This window comes from Trachemys scripta, chromosome 6 (assembly GCF_013100865.1).
Source record: "Trachemys scripta elegans isolate TJP31775 chromosome 6, CAS_Tse_1.0, whole genome shotgun sequence".
NCBI lineage: Eukaryota > Metazoa > Chordata > Testudines > Emydidae > Trachemys > Trachemys scripta.
Window position 1 is genome coordinate 16,276,159 of NC_048303.1, and position 13,656 is coordinate 16,289,814.

Genomic DNA, 13,656 nt, shown 5'->3' on the forward strand with positions numbered 1-13,656 from the left:
GAATTTCACCCTAGGAGCTTTTGTGGAGCAAGACAGGACACATAGGTCATTGAACATATGTTCTGGCGGCTATTTTTCTTAACTAGAACCACACAACACTGCTACTTGTATATATATATGTGGTGGGCAGAGGAGGTAGGAAAGTATTACACTGAAGAACATAAACTGTAAGAATGTGAATGGCTGGGGGAATATGAAGAAGCCAAACCTTCCGAAAATCAAATTACAATTAAGTTATACTAATTTTAACTGTAGCAAATATGTTACAGCAGGGATAGGCAACCTATGGCACATGTGCCAAAGGCGGCACGCAAGCTGATTTTCAGTGGCACTCACACTGCCCAGGTCCTGGTCACCGGTCAGGAGGGCTCTGCATTTTAATTTAATTTTAAATGAAGCTTCTCAAACATTTTAAAAACCTTATTTACTTTACATATATCAATAGTTTAGTTATATATTATAGACTTATAGAAAGAGACCTTCTAAAAAATGTTAAAATGTAGTACTGGCATGCAAAACCTTAAATCAGACTGAATACATGAAGACTTGGCACACCATTTCTGAAAGGTTGCCAACCCCTGTGTTACAGCAAGAAACCATGTCACGCCTAAATAACAGAGCAATCCAAGATCAACAGTTTCAAACTCTGAACATACTTTAAATAGATTGTACAAGAAAACAAAACAATCAACTATCTAGCTTTTTATACAATGGGCCTAGCATGTTGTTACATTTATACACTTTATTCTATAGATACAGAGAAGAACACAAAATAAAGTGTTCTTTTAGGCAAATGTTGGCCCAAATAACTGTACATGACCACACTACAGTGTTGTTTGAACTTCCTCTATGATTTCCCCCCTCACTTTTTCCACACTGCAAAGGTCAATACAGCTCCATTTGATTTACTTTCTTGTTTATGTACCAGCACTGCTGTATCTGTTCTGTCAGCAAAAACGTACACAGCTCTAGAAACAGCAGTTAGCTGCTGTTATAGCAGAAGCACAAAAGATGTCCCACAAAATTAGTGCCTTTTCATTTGAGACCAGTTTTTGATTTACAACCCTCACCCCACCCCAAACACACAAAACAGTATATTCTTCATCCTAACATACAATAAGGATGGATATTCCACCTCTACACAAGTGTTTACAATTTCTGTAGGCTCTAATAACTGGTAAATAGCCTCTAATAAATTTGTAATGGTGGTAATTATCCTAATAAAGAGTTACCCAAGGCTCAAATTGGCAATAATTTTACTCTGTGGAGGTAGCTGTTATGCTCTGTCTGCAAAATTCATAGCCATTACTTGCCTCTGATCAGGTGTGAGCAAAGCTTTTTCTCTCCATCCCTTAAGTTTTCTATGCAATTTGTGGTTTTTAGAATTACCACCTTTTTTTGCCTTGTTATAACAGAGAAGCTATATTAGGATGCTACCTTTTACACTGTTTTAGTTTCTTACATGGTCTTTGTGTGAAGTTTGTTTTTCATTTCTGGCAGTAATAAAGTTTAGTTAAAATAATCCTACACAAATGGGCAAGAAAGCGTTCTGTGCTTGGTAGTGAACAGTCAAAAGGGACACTGAGTTAGAAGTAATTTCAGTTACTACACTTGCCGCTGCCCCTGAATACTCATGGCCAATTGTTGTGATTTTATAATTTTGTTCTAAGAAGTGTATCTTCTCCTTTGTTAAGTTAAAAAAAACCACACCGCACACACTGACAATACAGGGAAAACTGCCCTACTATGAATAAAATGCTGTTAAATGTGACAAGTAAACAGAAAAAAAATCTCCCAGTCCTTCAGTTTTACTGTTATAGTATGATTTTAGGTGCTAATTGTAACAATAACAGGTAAAATATTTTCAGAGAGAAAAGTCTTATTTTTTAAGTTGATGTTCCTTAAAGGGTAAAAAAAAAATCGAAAACATCCTGGGCTAGAGCTCTGTATCATGGACTGAAAGTCAGGAACTCCAGTTCCCCATGCTGGCTTTGAAACCAGCTCCCTGGGAGGACTTCAGCATGTCATTTACTCTCTCTCACTCAGCACATCCCTCAGTCACTTCCCACAGCCCCCCTTGGCCTGGTACAGTGAACTGTGGCCAGTGGGAGCTGTGATCGGCCGAACCTACGGACACTGCAGGTAAACAAACCATCCCAGCCCGCCAGCGGATTTCCCTGACTGGCCACGTGCCAAAGGTTGCCAATCCCTGCTACAGAACAAAGGCAATGACATCTCATGCAGATTATATGAACGTAATATTTGTTCTCTGTTTTGGAAATTAAAAGCATGACAGTGAATAGAATAATTAATCATTAATGAATCATTCCTAAGGAAAAAAAAAATCAGTTTTATACTACCCTATTCAACATATTCAGGAGACATCTTAACTGATGCAAGAAATGTTCAGAAGTCCAGAAGTTGAAATGCTTAAAGTGGTTAGAGCACAAAACTGGGAGCCCAAACTCTTGGATTTGATTCCCAGCTCTGTCAATCAGAAAAACTGGAGTGCAAGGCTACAAAGTGAAGAGCTTGCCAGCAAAAGGACCCAGACTCCAGCTTTTGCAGTCCTGCCTAGTTTATATAGTGCAAAAAGTTAAATGGTGGCTAAAATAGAGCTCAGATCCTCTGTGGCTCAAAAACCATATAGAAAAATGGGTATTCATGTTTTACAAACAAATTTATTGATGAAAATCTATCCAAGGTACTTATTTGGGGCCCCCAGTTCCATGGTATCTGAATGCCTCAGTTTTCAGGTAGGGAAGTGCTATTATCCCCACTTAACAGACAGGGAACTGAGGCACAGCGTGACAAAATGACTTGTCCAAGGTCACAGAGGAAGTCTGTGGCAGAGCAGGGATTTGAACCCAGGTCTGCCAAGGCTCGGGCTAGCACTCTAGCCATAAGAGCGTTTTTCTTGATTCTGTTAAATACAAATATATTTAGGAAACAACCAGTTTATTCTGTAGTTTAACAGATACACTTAACAGGTTCTAATGGGGAACTACATGATTCTGTTTAATGTTTTGGAATATGCTCTGTTTTTTCATTAGATATGAAGAGCAAGCTCAGTATACAAAAATGTACATTTTACTGAAAATTTCATGTCTCAACTCCCTTACCTAATGTCCTCATCCGTAACAATGAATGCTTTGCAAAGGGGCTGAGATGTATTGAGCCACACTGCTGGGTTCTTTTCCACTGCAGCAGAGAGTTGCCCTGTGATTGGTGCAGAACTGGTGTGCAAAGCACTGGCGACAGCAGATAAGAGGGTCTCATCATTGTTGCCTGGGCCAACTCCTAAAATATAAATTACAGCACAATTAATTTATTTAACCAGATGGCTATATAAGGTACACAAGGTATGTATGACTTTAAATGGCAGACTTTCTCCTATGTATAAGATGTCATCCAGATGTATGAGCATACACTTTAAGACCACATATCTAATGGCAATAATGACTATGAATTTAACAAATGACTTTGAAATCCTGTTAATGCAATTTTAATATATAGTAAAAAAAACAAAATATCTACTATATTTGCTATTTGTAAAGTGCTAACTTACAAATTGGCTACGTTTCCTCAAAGAAGGTCAAGCAATTTAATGATCTGGGTTCCTTCTTCAGCAATTATCTTGTCTTCGAGTACACTTATTAATGTAATTTTTGGTCTTGAAATACAATTTCTCTTTGTAGCTTTTAACATTAATCTATACAAGTATCTCAATTCTCTTTACTTCAGTGCCACAAGGAACGAAGCCAATGCTGGCAAGTAGTAGTGAAGTCTTTCACAACTCTTTCAAATTCCTATAGATGTCTCCAATGTGGTAGAACAAACAGTTACTAACTGTGACCTATAACTTATTGAATTTCACATCAATTGCATTTGTGCCAAGAAAAGAGTACAACTCTCAAATGTTCTTTATATTAATTAAGTTAGTAACTTGATAAAAGAGAAAACCCTTTTGAGGAGACAGGTATTTCTGCCAGCAAGCACATGTCAAGATCTGAGGGCTACTAAAGTAAATCAAAGTCAGAGATACATACTGTAACAGTTTAAGAATATCTGAAAAGCTAACATGATCTTTTTTTTATACATTCTGCTTACTAGGCATAGCGTAGTTACTAAAGGCATACAGTACCTTGAAGACCTTTAGGTAGCTCCATGGATTTTATAATTTGTTCACTTACATCAGATGCACTTAGGCCTTGTAGCCTCTTCTCCCAGAAAAGCTGAAAGATGGAAAGTGAGATTGCTTGTTAGCAAAGAAAAATATATTTGGAAGCATAGCACAAACAGAATCATGCTTATATCAGCACAGAGTTTATTCACAATAAAAACACGTAGGACACTTAAACAAGGAAAGTGATAATTGGTGGCCTACAACTGCACCCTATTAAATAAAAAGGAGTAATATTTTTAATATCCACACAACTTACTACATAAAGACTGGGGCATGATTATTCTTCCACTGATTATCTCATCCACTGATAGGAGCTTTGTCACTGACTTTCATGGGAGTGGGATCGAACCCTTAGTATTTTCTAATTAAAAAAGTTATCTGAAATGTAATTCACATTAAGTCCACTTTCTCTACCTCTGCCACCTGTTTGTCAGGCAAAAAAAAAAAAAAATGGATTAGTAGCCTGAGATACTCCTACAGAAGGATTCAGATTCCTTCTTTCTACTTCTATCTACCAGTGTTATGCCTTTTAGGATACGTCTACATTGCGTTTTAAAATCTGCGGTACCGAGTCTCAGAGCCCGGGTCTATGGACTCAGGCTCACAGAGCTCGCACTAAAAACAGCAGTATGGATGTTGAGGCTCAGGCTGGAGCTCGGGTTCTGAAGCCCACCCCCTGCTTAAGCTTCAGAGCCCACATTCCAGTAAAGTCTACACTGCTATTTTTAGCACCATAGCACAAGCCCAGGACCGTAGACCCAGGCTTTTAGTCTCGCTGCTGAGAGTTTTTAAAAACACAGCATACACATACTCTTAGGCTTCTCCTGCCAGTACTTCTGAGTTCTTAATACAATACCAAACCAGCCATATTAGTGAAGTTCATTAAAAAAACCTAAAAATTCCCCAGAAATTGGCTAGAGGCAACATGTCCACTCACTGTGGTCTTCTTAGTTCATGCATGTATGAGTAGCCTACACTCCGGTTACGATAGAGCACTACACAATTGGACATATAGTCTCCACAGCTACCACCTCTGAACACTGAAAGCAGGTAGGAATAAGTTCCATTTTAAATAAAATTAGGCATTGCCTTCATTCTTGACAAGTTAGTAATGTACCACTTAATTGGGATCTCCGATATAGAGCACAAACGGTAAGGGATTAGTGGCTATAACATTTGATTTTCCCTCTCCTTCACCCACCACCTATCTTTGGAATTAATGAGTGTACTCAATATATTCAGGCTTCCTTCATTAAAAAAAAAAAAACAATCAAGTTCATATTGAAATGCAATAAACTTCTGAACAAGAATCATTAAAGAGAAACCATTTTCTCAGGGATGGAGGGCACTATCTGGGGGAGGAAAAGGTTAATGATAATGTCAACTGTTTTAAAGCACTGACAGGAAAATGTGACAAGCAATTGCTGTGGGAAATCTTGTGCTTGTTCCATCATGACATCTGGACCAGTGGGTGAACAATAATTTACCTACTCTGAATGTTGGAAGTAAAAAGAGATTAACTTTCTACAATAGTCACCCAACACCTCTTAACTGGACAACAAAATATTCATGATTGTTTTACAAATTGGATCTTAACTGAATAAGACCTTTGAATCATCCAGTTTGACCCAACACGCGTGTTGATTGTAGGACTATTTGACTACAATAGTTCCACTGACAGATTGTTCTAACCTGTTCTTGGACATCACTATGACTCAAGAATTTCCTTTAATATCTGTCACTCCTCATTTGCTCATACAACTAGGAACACTTAATCTGAATCCTAAAATTCTTCCTGTGAACTCTCACCCAATTTCTGAACTCGTATTTCTAGCTGAAGCTTTCCTTTCCGCATTTTCAGGCCAGGGGTTTCCTGTCCTACTCTTTTCTGAAATAGATTCCCTCTTTAAGTTATATCTCCCTCCCTTAAGTTATACTGTTACTGTACCTTGATAGTAGTTGAAGATACAGATTATTTCCCTTGCATCTTTTTTTTTTTTTTTTTTAACTGTATACACTTAACATCCTGAGTCTTTCATGTATATTATTTGCCAAAGAAGCATAATAGATTTCCTATAAGAACCAATATCACTCTTTGGATAAAGTGACAATGCCTTTAAAATTCTAGAACACTGAAGAAATCCATGTTTTAGTTACTATGAAAGTGTAAGTAGCAACTCTATAACTAAGAGTACATTGAGATATGCATAAGCAGTGAAAAAGAATTTAAATCCTTCTAATTCACTTTCATCATTGATTTTAGTCTCAGTTTGGCACAATAACTCTTCTGAGGACAAATGAGTTATTTTAGTAAAATAACTACCAATTTCTGCAAAGGAAACTTTTGAAAATGCTCCTTTTCAAAAATTGTGCCCTGTTACTCTAGCTAAACACTCAAGAGCCAAGAACTTCCATCTCCACTCGCAGAGATTACACCACAGGGTATGTCTATACTGCAAAGAAAAACCTGCAGTGCCGAGTCTCAGAGCTTGGGTCAACTTACGTGGGCTGCCAGGGTTCAGGCTGCAGGGCTCAAAATATCAGTGTAGACATTCAGACTTGGGCTGGAGCCTTGGCTCTGAAACCTGATGAGAGTCGGAGTAGGAACGTCTACACTGATATTTTTAGTCCTGCAGCCCAAGCCGTGTGAGCCCGAGTCAACTGACCAGGGCTCTAAGACTTGGTGTGATGGGCTTTCTTTGTAGAGTAGATGTACCATCAGATATTATTGTTCTCTGATGCCACCAGCTTGCTTCCCCAAATCACACTCTCTACTCCTCACATAGACCATGAGGTGCCAGGGAGGAAGGTTAGGTAATAGGGTTGTGTGGATGCACTGGGAGAAACATGGGTGCTCCAGAATGGATATCTGAAGAGCAGGGATATGCAAAGAACTTGGAGTTGGAAGCCCAGTGCCCAGAGGAGATTAATAGTACTTCCCTACCTCACAGGGATGTTATGAGGATAAATACTTTAAGAACTGTGAGGTGCTCAGACACTATAGCGATAGGGACTATATAAATACTTAAAATAGATAAATCATTCTAGTCTGACTTCCTGCATAACACAGGACATAGGACTTCTCTGAATTATTTTCTGCTTCAAATCCAATAGCTATGGATTGAACTAAAATCATGTCTTTTTGAAAAATATCCAGTGGAAAAATTGCCAGTGATAGAGAATCCACCACAACCCTTAGTGAGTTGTTCCAATGGTTATAAACCCTCAACATTACAAATTTGCCCCTTATTTCTAGTCTGGATTTATCTAGCTTCAACTTCCAGTCATGGGATCTTGTTATATCTCTTTCTGCTAATTAAAAAACCCCTCTATTATCAAATTTGGGTAGTTATCAAATGTAGGTAGTTGTAGACTGATCAAGTCACCTCTTAGCCTTCTGCTTAATAAGCTAAATAGACTGAGCTCCATGAAACTTTTGCTAAAAGGCATGTTTACCAAAACTTTAATCATTCTCGTGGCTCTTCTCTGAACCCTCTCCAATTCATCAACAACCTTCTTGTATTGTGAACACCAACACTGGACACAAGATTCCAGTAGCTGTTGCACCAGTGCCAAATACAAAGGTAAAATAACCTCCCTACTCTGACTCAATATACCTCTATTTCTACACTAGCCACATTGGCCACAGCCTCACACTGGGAGCTCATGTTCAGCTGATTATCCACCACGATTCAAGTCTTTTTCTGAGTCACCGTTTCTCCAAATACAGTCCCTCATCCTGTTAGTGTGGGGTACATTCTTTGGTCATTCTCCCAGCATTCCAGGGAAATAAGGAAGTATTCTTTTGCAGAGTGGGAATCTTCCTATTCTATGTATTTCTTCCTATTCTATGTATAGCAAGCTAGGCGCCTTGGTCTGCTTTGTGGATCACACTGTTGTTCCTGTGATTTTCTAGGCACCTAACAGTTAGGTGCTGTAATGCTCAGTGTTGGAATGTCTAAATCTCCGTACAGATCCTCTGATAGATTAGGCTCCCTATTACTGTAACCACTGAATACAAAGTGCTATGAGCTGCCAATTTTCCTGAGTGCAATAAATGGAAACAGCCTGTTTTACACAATTGCCCCAAAAATGACTACGAAGAGTAACATGACTGCACTGGCCTTTTCCATGTCATTCCTCATATTAAGTGTTACTTTTAAAAAGGTATCTAAGCATTGGAATCACTTTGCTGATAAGAGATTGCCCATCCAATTAGAACAAGTAGTCCAGAGCACAAAAAGACTAAGGGTCCAGGATATGTCTACACCACAATTGGACACTATCAGCTGGCTCAGGCTTGCAGGGCTCAGGCTAAGGAGCAGTTGAAATGTGGCGTAGATGCTTAGGTACTGGCTGGAGCCTGGGCTCTAGGATCCTCCCACCTCACAGGGTCCTAGAACCCCATCTCCAGCCCAAGCCTGAAAGTCTACACCATAATTAAACAGCCTACAAACCTGAGCCCAGCAAGCCTGAGTCTGCTGGCATGGGCCCATCACGGGTTTTTAACTGCAGTATAGACATACCCTCAAATCTTGCAAACCCTTAGCATTGGAAATACTCGCATGGAAGTCAACAGGACTGCCTACAGGAGTTATATTGTGCAGGATTGGGCCCTAAGAGGACAGGGCAATCTTACTTATTATAATGTAAAGCATAAGATAGTTTACAGCTTAATTACTGAAAAGCTACACTTTAATCCTTCTTCTATGGTGACAGCTACAGAAATGATTTCTCTTCCTGATATTCCTTGCATTAGTAGTTAGAAATTTAGATTCTCCTCCCCCACCCCCATAGTTACTATAATAAAAACCAGTTTTATTAATTACAGTTTAATAGAGAGGAAAGAGGAACCAGTTGGTTGGGGCACTGGCCTGGGATACAGGAGAGCCAGGTTCAATTCCCTGCTCTGCCACAGGGTTCCCATGTGACCTTGGGCAAATCGCTTAGTCTCCCTGTTCCGCAGTTCCCTATCTGTAAAAGGGGGGTTGAGGAGACCGGCACTTCTGAAATAAAACTGCACAAGGAAATGTCATGAAAATGACATCCCTACAACCAAGTCAAACTTTATGCGTGTATGTATTCTGTGGTTAATAAGACATATTTGACCAAGCATCACAAAATCTGTGAAGTTGTTCAATACTGTATTAAATCAAGAAGTTCAATACATGATTTAAAGTCTCCACAAAAGGTTTAGATGGAAACAGGAACTCTGCGGGGAGGCCCTTCTTTCTCCAACTTCTTAGAGTTAACAATCCAACAATCCAAGGGAAAAACAGAATAGGCAACTCACACCTTTACAGTAAGCTCTTAGGGGTACTTGTGCTCTGTTTGTATATATTATCAGTTTTTGAGAGTTGTTTAAAAAAATCTTATCAGAAAATGGCTTTGGAAAATTGTTACAATATAATCCTTCGGTACCATCTGCCAAAACCATTTACAAGATTTTACTAATGAACATACAACAAACAGAGTGTCAGCTTCTCTAAGTGTACAATTTCCAAAGTAGATGCTCACTGATAAAGAAAAAGCACTAAATATTCACTTCCAGAAGGAGCATTCTCAGCTTCAAATCTGTGGCCATTTAAGCTATCAGAACACAAGTTTCCAGTTGATGAACTATTGTCCTGTTCTCATTTGCTGACATCCACCAATCCAGAGGTCAGAAATCTCTAAGAAAGAAATCTCTAACAATAATTTAAAAAAAAAGTAGGTCATCTACTCTATCCCCCTGAAAAGAAGGACTATTCCTCTACAATATATATATTCCAGTGCTTGGAAAAAGCTGGAAGTAAATACGAATAAACATAAGGAAAGATCTGAAGCCTTCTAGGACCTTTCCAGCAAGATAAGATTTCCACTTTGTAATGTTTAGTGAAGAATACAGGAGTGTCCAAATTGAATCCCTATACAATAAATGTATGACTCATGATTTCTATCTATTAAAGGAGGTACTTGCAGATGTAGTTGAAAGTGCTTGTATTTTTAAGGGAACAACTAATTTAAAGAGCTACTTTAACTCACTTAAAGACACTCCACTAAAATAGTCCCATTAATTAGCTATTTGTCAAAAACAAATCCTTTGGTATGATTTATATTAAGTGCAAATAAGGTTTTTAATTTAACCTTTCAGACATTAATTGTGCAAGTTACTCTAAACCCCTGTGTCTGTTCAGTGTCTCAATGTCATCAATAAGATTCTGCCTGGTTGAAGCAATTTGCAGAATTGGGGGGTGTAAATTGTTACTTCATAACCTGCCTTCCATTTGCTTTGGGTTTTTTTTTTTTTTACATCCAAGAGCAGCAGTCGGTACAAAAGATATGGGCATCCTTGTTACTGTCCCCTGTATTCAACTTTTAAAGTAGTAGTTTGGGGCCTAATACTGATGCCCCTTTTTGATCTGAGCAGCTGGGCTCAGCTGGGACAGAGGCATCGACTTTCTAATGTGCCGTGGAGGGTGGGATGGCGCTTGACCCCCGGCTCTGCCCCAGACCCCACACCCACTCCACCCCTTCGCTCAAAGCCCTACCTCTGCCTCTTCCTGCCCCACATCTTCCCAGCCCCTCCCCGAGCACACCCCACCCCATACCCCCCAGCGCCTCCTGCACTCCGTGGAACAGCTGATCCATGGTGGTCAGGAGGCACTGATCGGCAGGGCCGCCGGCGGGTGGGAGGCACTGGGGGGAGCAGAAGGAGCTGCTCGGGGGGCTGCCGGTGGGCACTCATCACCCACCATTTTTTTCCCTTGAGTACCCGCGGAGTCTGCGCCTATGCCCTGGAACATTTTCAGTTGGAAAATGGAAGTGCGGTATTCTGTTTGATGCAATCATGTATTTACAAGGAATGTAAAAAAGTCCTGCTTCTCCAAATGCAGGAGAAACTAAGAACAAAAGGAGCAGTTTTTTAGCTCACATCTCTAAATCTCTTTAGCCAACAGATGCAAAATCTCTCTTTCTAGCTTTTCCCAAAATCGTACTGAGCCCACAGGCTTCTGTTTGACTTTCTTGCTTCTTCCTCTTTCTCTCACTGTTCATTCTCTCTCTCCGAGAGACAACATCGTACTAGTTTCGGGGCAGACTCTATTAGGCCTTATTTTTGGTGTGGCCCCTGAAACTCTCTCTTCAAATTAAGGGTGTGTTCACATATTAGATTGAGTTAAAACCTAATTCAACCACAACAAGGATTCACCCAGCTCATAACAATATAAACACATCCAATGGTTTTAATTTAATACATTATTCAACTCAGGATCAGCCACTACAACCTATTCTGTACTACTTTTCCTGCTTAGTTGCAGAGTCAGAGTTCAAATCTCATTTCAGTGAGCACATCTGACCCTTAGGGAATGTTACAAGGCCCATCTATTGCTCAGGATTATCCTGAGGAAAGTGGGTGAAGTGAAGAGAGTCAACCCCTTTTGGAATTTCATTTTGGGAGGATCTAAGACATCAGCTGGGATATATCATCTGATTCCTTAATTCCTATGGTAGAGGATCTTTTTCTGGTTAGACTGTGTGAACAAGTTGTGTATGTTCAAAAGTCCAGAGATTCTCATGGATTATTTAAGCCAAATGAAATGTGAAGGCACCGAGCTGAAACATTGGCAAGACAAATGTGATTAGCACTTATCTCAAATTATACCAGCATAGATAAAAAATTATTTTAAAAAATTAAAAGTCAGATTTTATGTAAAACAGATTTTTATTTAAATTAAAGAGGTTTATTTTTTAAAAAAATATTTAAAATAAATTTGAAATTGATAACTTATTATGATCTATTTAAATTATTTAAATACAAAAAATAATATAAGCATTACATGTTTGCTCCCAAGTTTCAAAGAAAGTCAATCCACAAAGAGGAAGTCACTGACTAAGCACCTGGAACCAGAGGTTGCTGAAGTGCTAACCCAGCTTTAGATAGCAGTAGCCTTTTCTGCAGCTGCAGAGAGAATATTTTCTTCATTTCAGTTTATTAACCTATTTCAGTTCAATGACTAGTTCATTCAAAGTTCAGAAACAAACTGGGAGTTAAAAAAAGGCAGGAAAGCTTGTTCTCTTTTTCCCAATCTATGAATAAAATCTAGGTGTGAGAGAGTATGATCTACTAGTTCTAAAATCCTGAAGGACATGGTGACCACAAATCAGTTAATTTCACTAACTACAAATACTTCCTTTAATCAGTTTTAACTGCAAAACATGTTTTGATAAGTGTGTGAATAAGAAAAAAAATGTTTAAGTTAATATTTTTATTGCATAAAACTAAAATGCTGTTTTGGTGCATTTTAAGGGAATTTGAATTTCTATCCAACTTGGGCTGGACACAATAATCAATCACCTAGTTAATAAGGAATGCATCATTCACCATTTTCTAACATAATAAAAATGTAAAAACTAGGAATTTGAATAACTATGATATATAATTACTTAAAGAGCATGTATGTATGTGTATGGTGTATTCTCCTGATTAGCAAAAGGAAGCACCAAAATTAGTGTAAATGCTATGTTGATTTTGCAAAATCAACATGTTTTAATAGTTACCAATTAACGAGACTCAACCTTTCTTTAGGAAAATACCTAAAAAGTACAAATGCACAATATGATTAAAATCTATTATTTAAATCTAGGTTTTCTGCTTGTTGAGTTAAATCATTATTAAAATCAGTGATTCAACTAGTTTTGATTTACATCAATCCATCCTGAATTATACAAACAAAATATTTGCCCTGGGCTCTCTTATACTTAAAGGCACTACACTCATGTAATTCCAGCTGATAACTGGTCAAGTCTCAAAATATCCACTATATAAAAATCCCTGTTCACTAAGTGAGACTTGTGTTCAAGCTTCTGGGGAAGAAACAGGTGGACTTTGTAGCATGCCCTGGAGGTCAAAAAGTTCAGGCTAGTTAGCACCAAGGAGTCCTGTGTTTTCAAGGAGAGAACATGTGCTTCACAAATAGTACAGCTTTGGATTATACCTTGGAGCATTGAAACAGAGCAGACACTTATAGGGCAGGGATACTGAAATCCATGAAGAAGAAAGGAGTTTTGGTTTGACATGTCATTGAATATTCTACAGTCAGATATGAAATACTGAATAGGCAGCAGTACTAACTTAAGCAACTGATTGGCTAACTTATTGCCTGTAGACTTGAGGTCTAGCTCTTGGGTCTCCACTGGTCTGTATTATTTTTCTTTCTGGGAACCCCCACTCCAGGTTCAAAAGGAAGTATGTGGCGGGGTAGAGAGTACTGCCACAGTATAAAGTACTACCACATCTGGTGTCCTTTTGGATGAGAAGGGAGAGAGCAGTAGTTGGGAGAAGGTGCAGTTTCCTGACATTAAGCAAAATCATACTAGCTTTCAGCAATGATGAGGAAACAGGCTTTCTGCTTTTTACTGATGAAACTGCTCTTGAAGTCAATAGCTATTCTGACATTTTTCATCCACACAGTGATTCTGGGTAGCAGTCC

General features: G+C 38.7%; 1 protein-coding gene across 1 annotated transcript in view; it reads right to left on the bottom strand.

The window, feature by feature from the left end:
- Positions 1-13,656, bottom strand: part of MBD2 (methyl-CpG binding domain protein 2) — a 57,998-nt gene that overhangs the window by 11,299 nt on the left and 33,043 nt on the right. Inside the window, exons 4-5 of the mRNA XM_034773999.1 lie at positions 4,145-4,235; positions 3,123-3,300 (exon numbers count right to left, since the gene is read on the bottom strand). Coding sequence (XP_034629890.1) covers positions 3,123-3,300; positions 4,145-4,235 — 269 coding nt within the window. The remainder of the gene's footprint in view (positions 1-3,122; positions 3,301-4,144; positions 4,236-13,656) is intronic.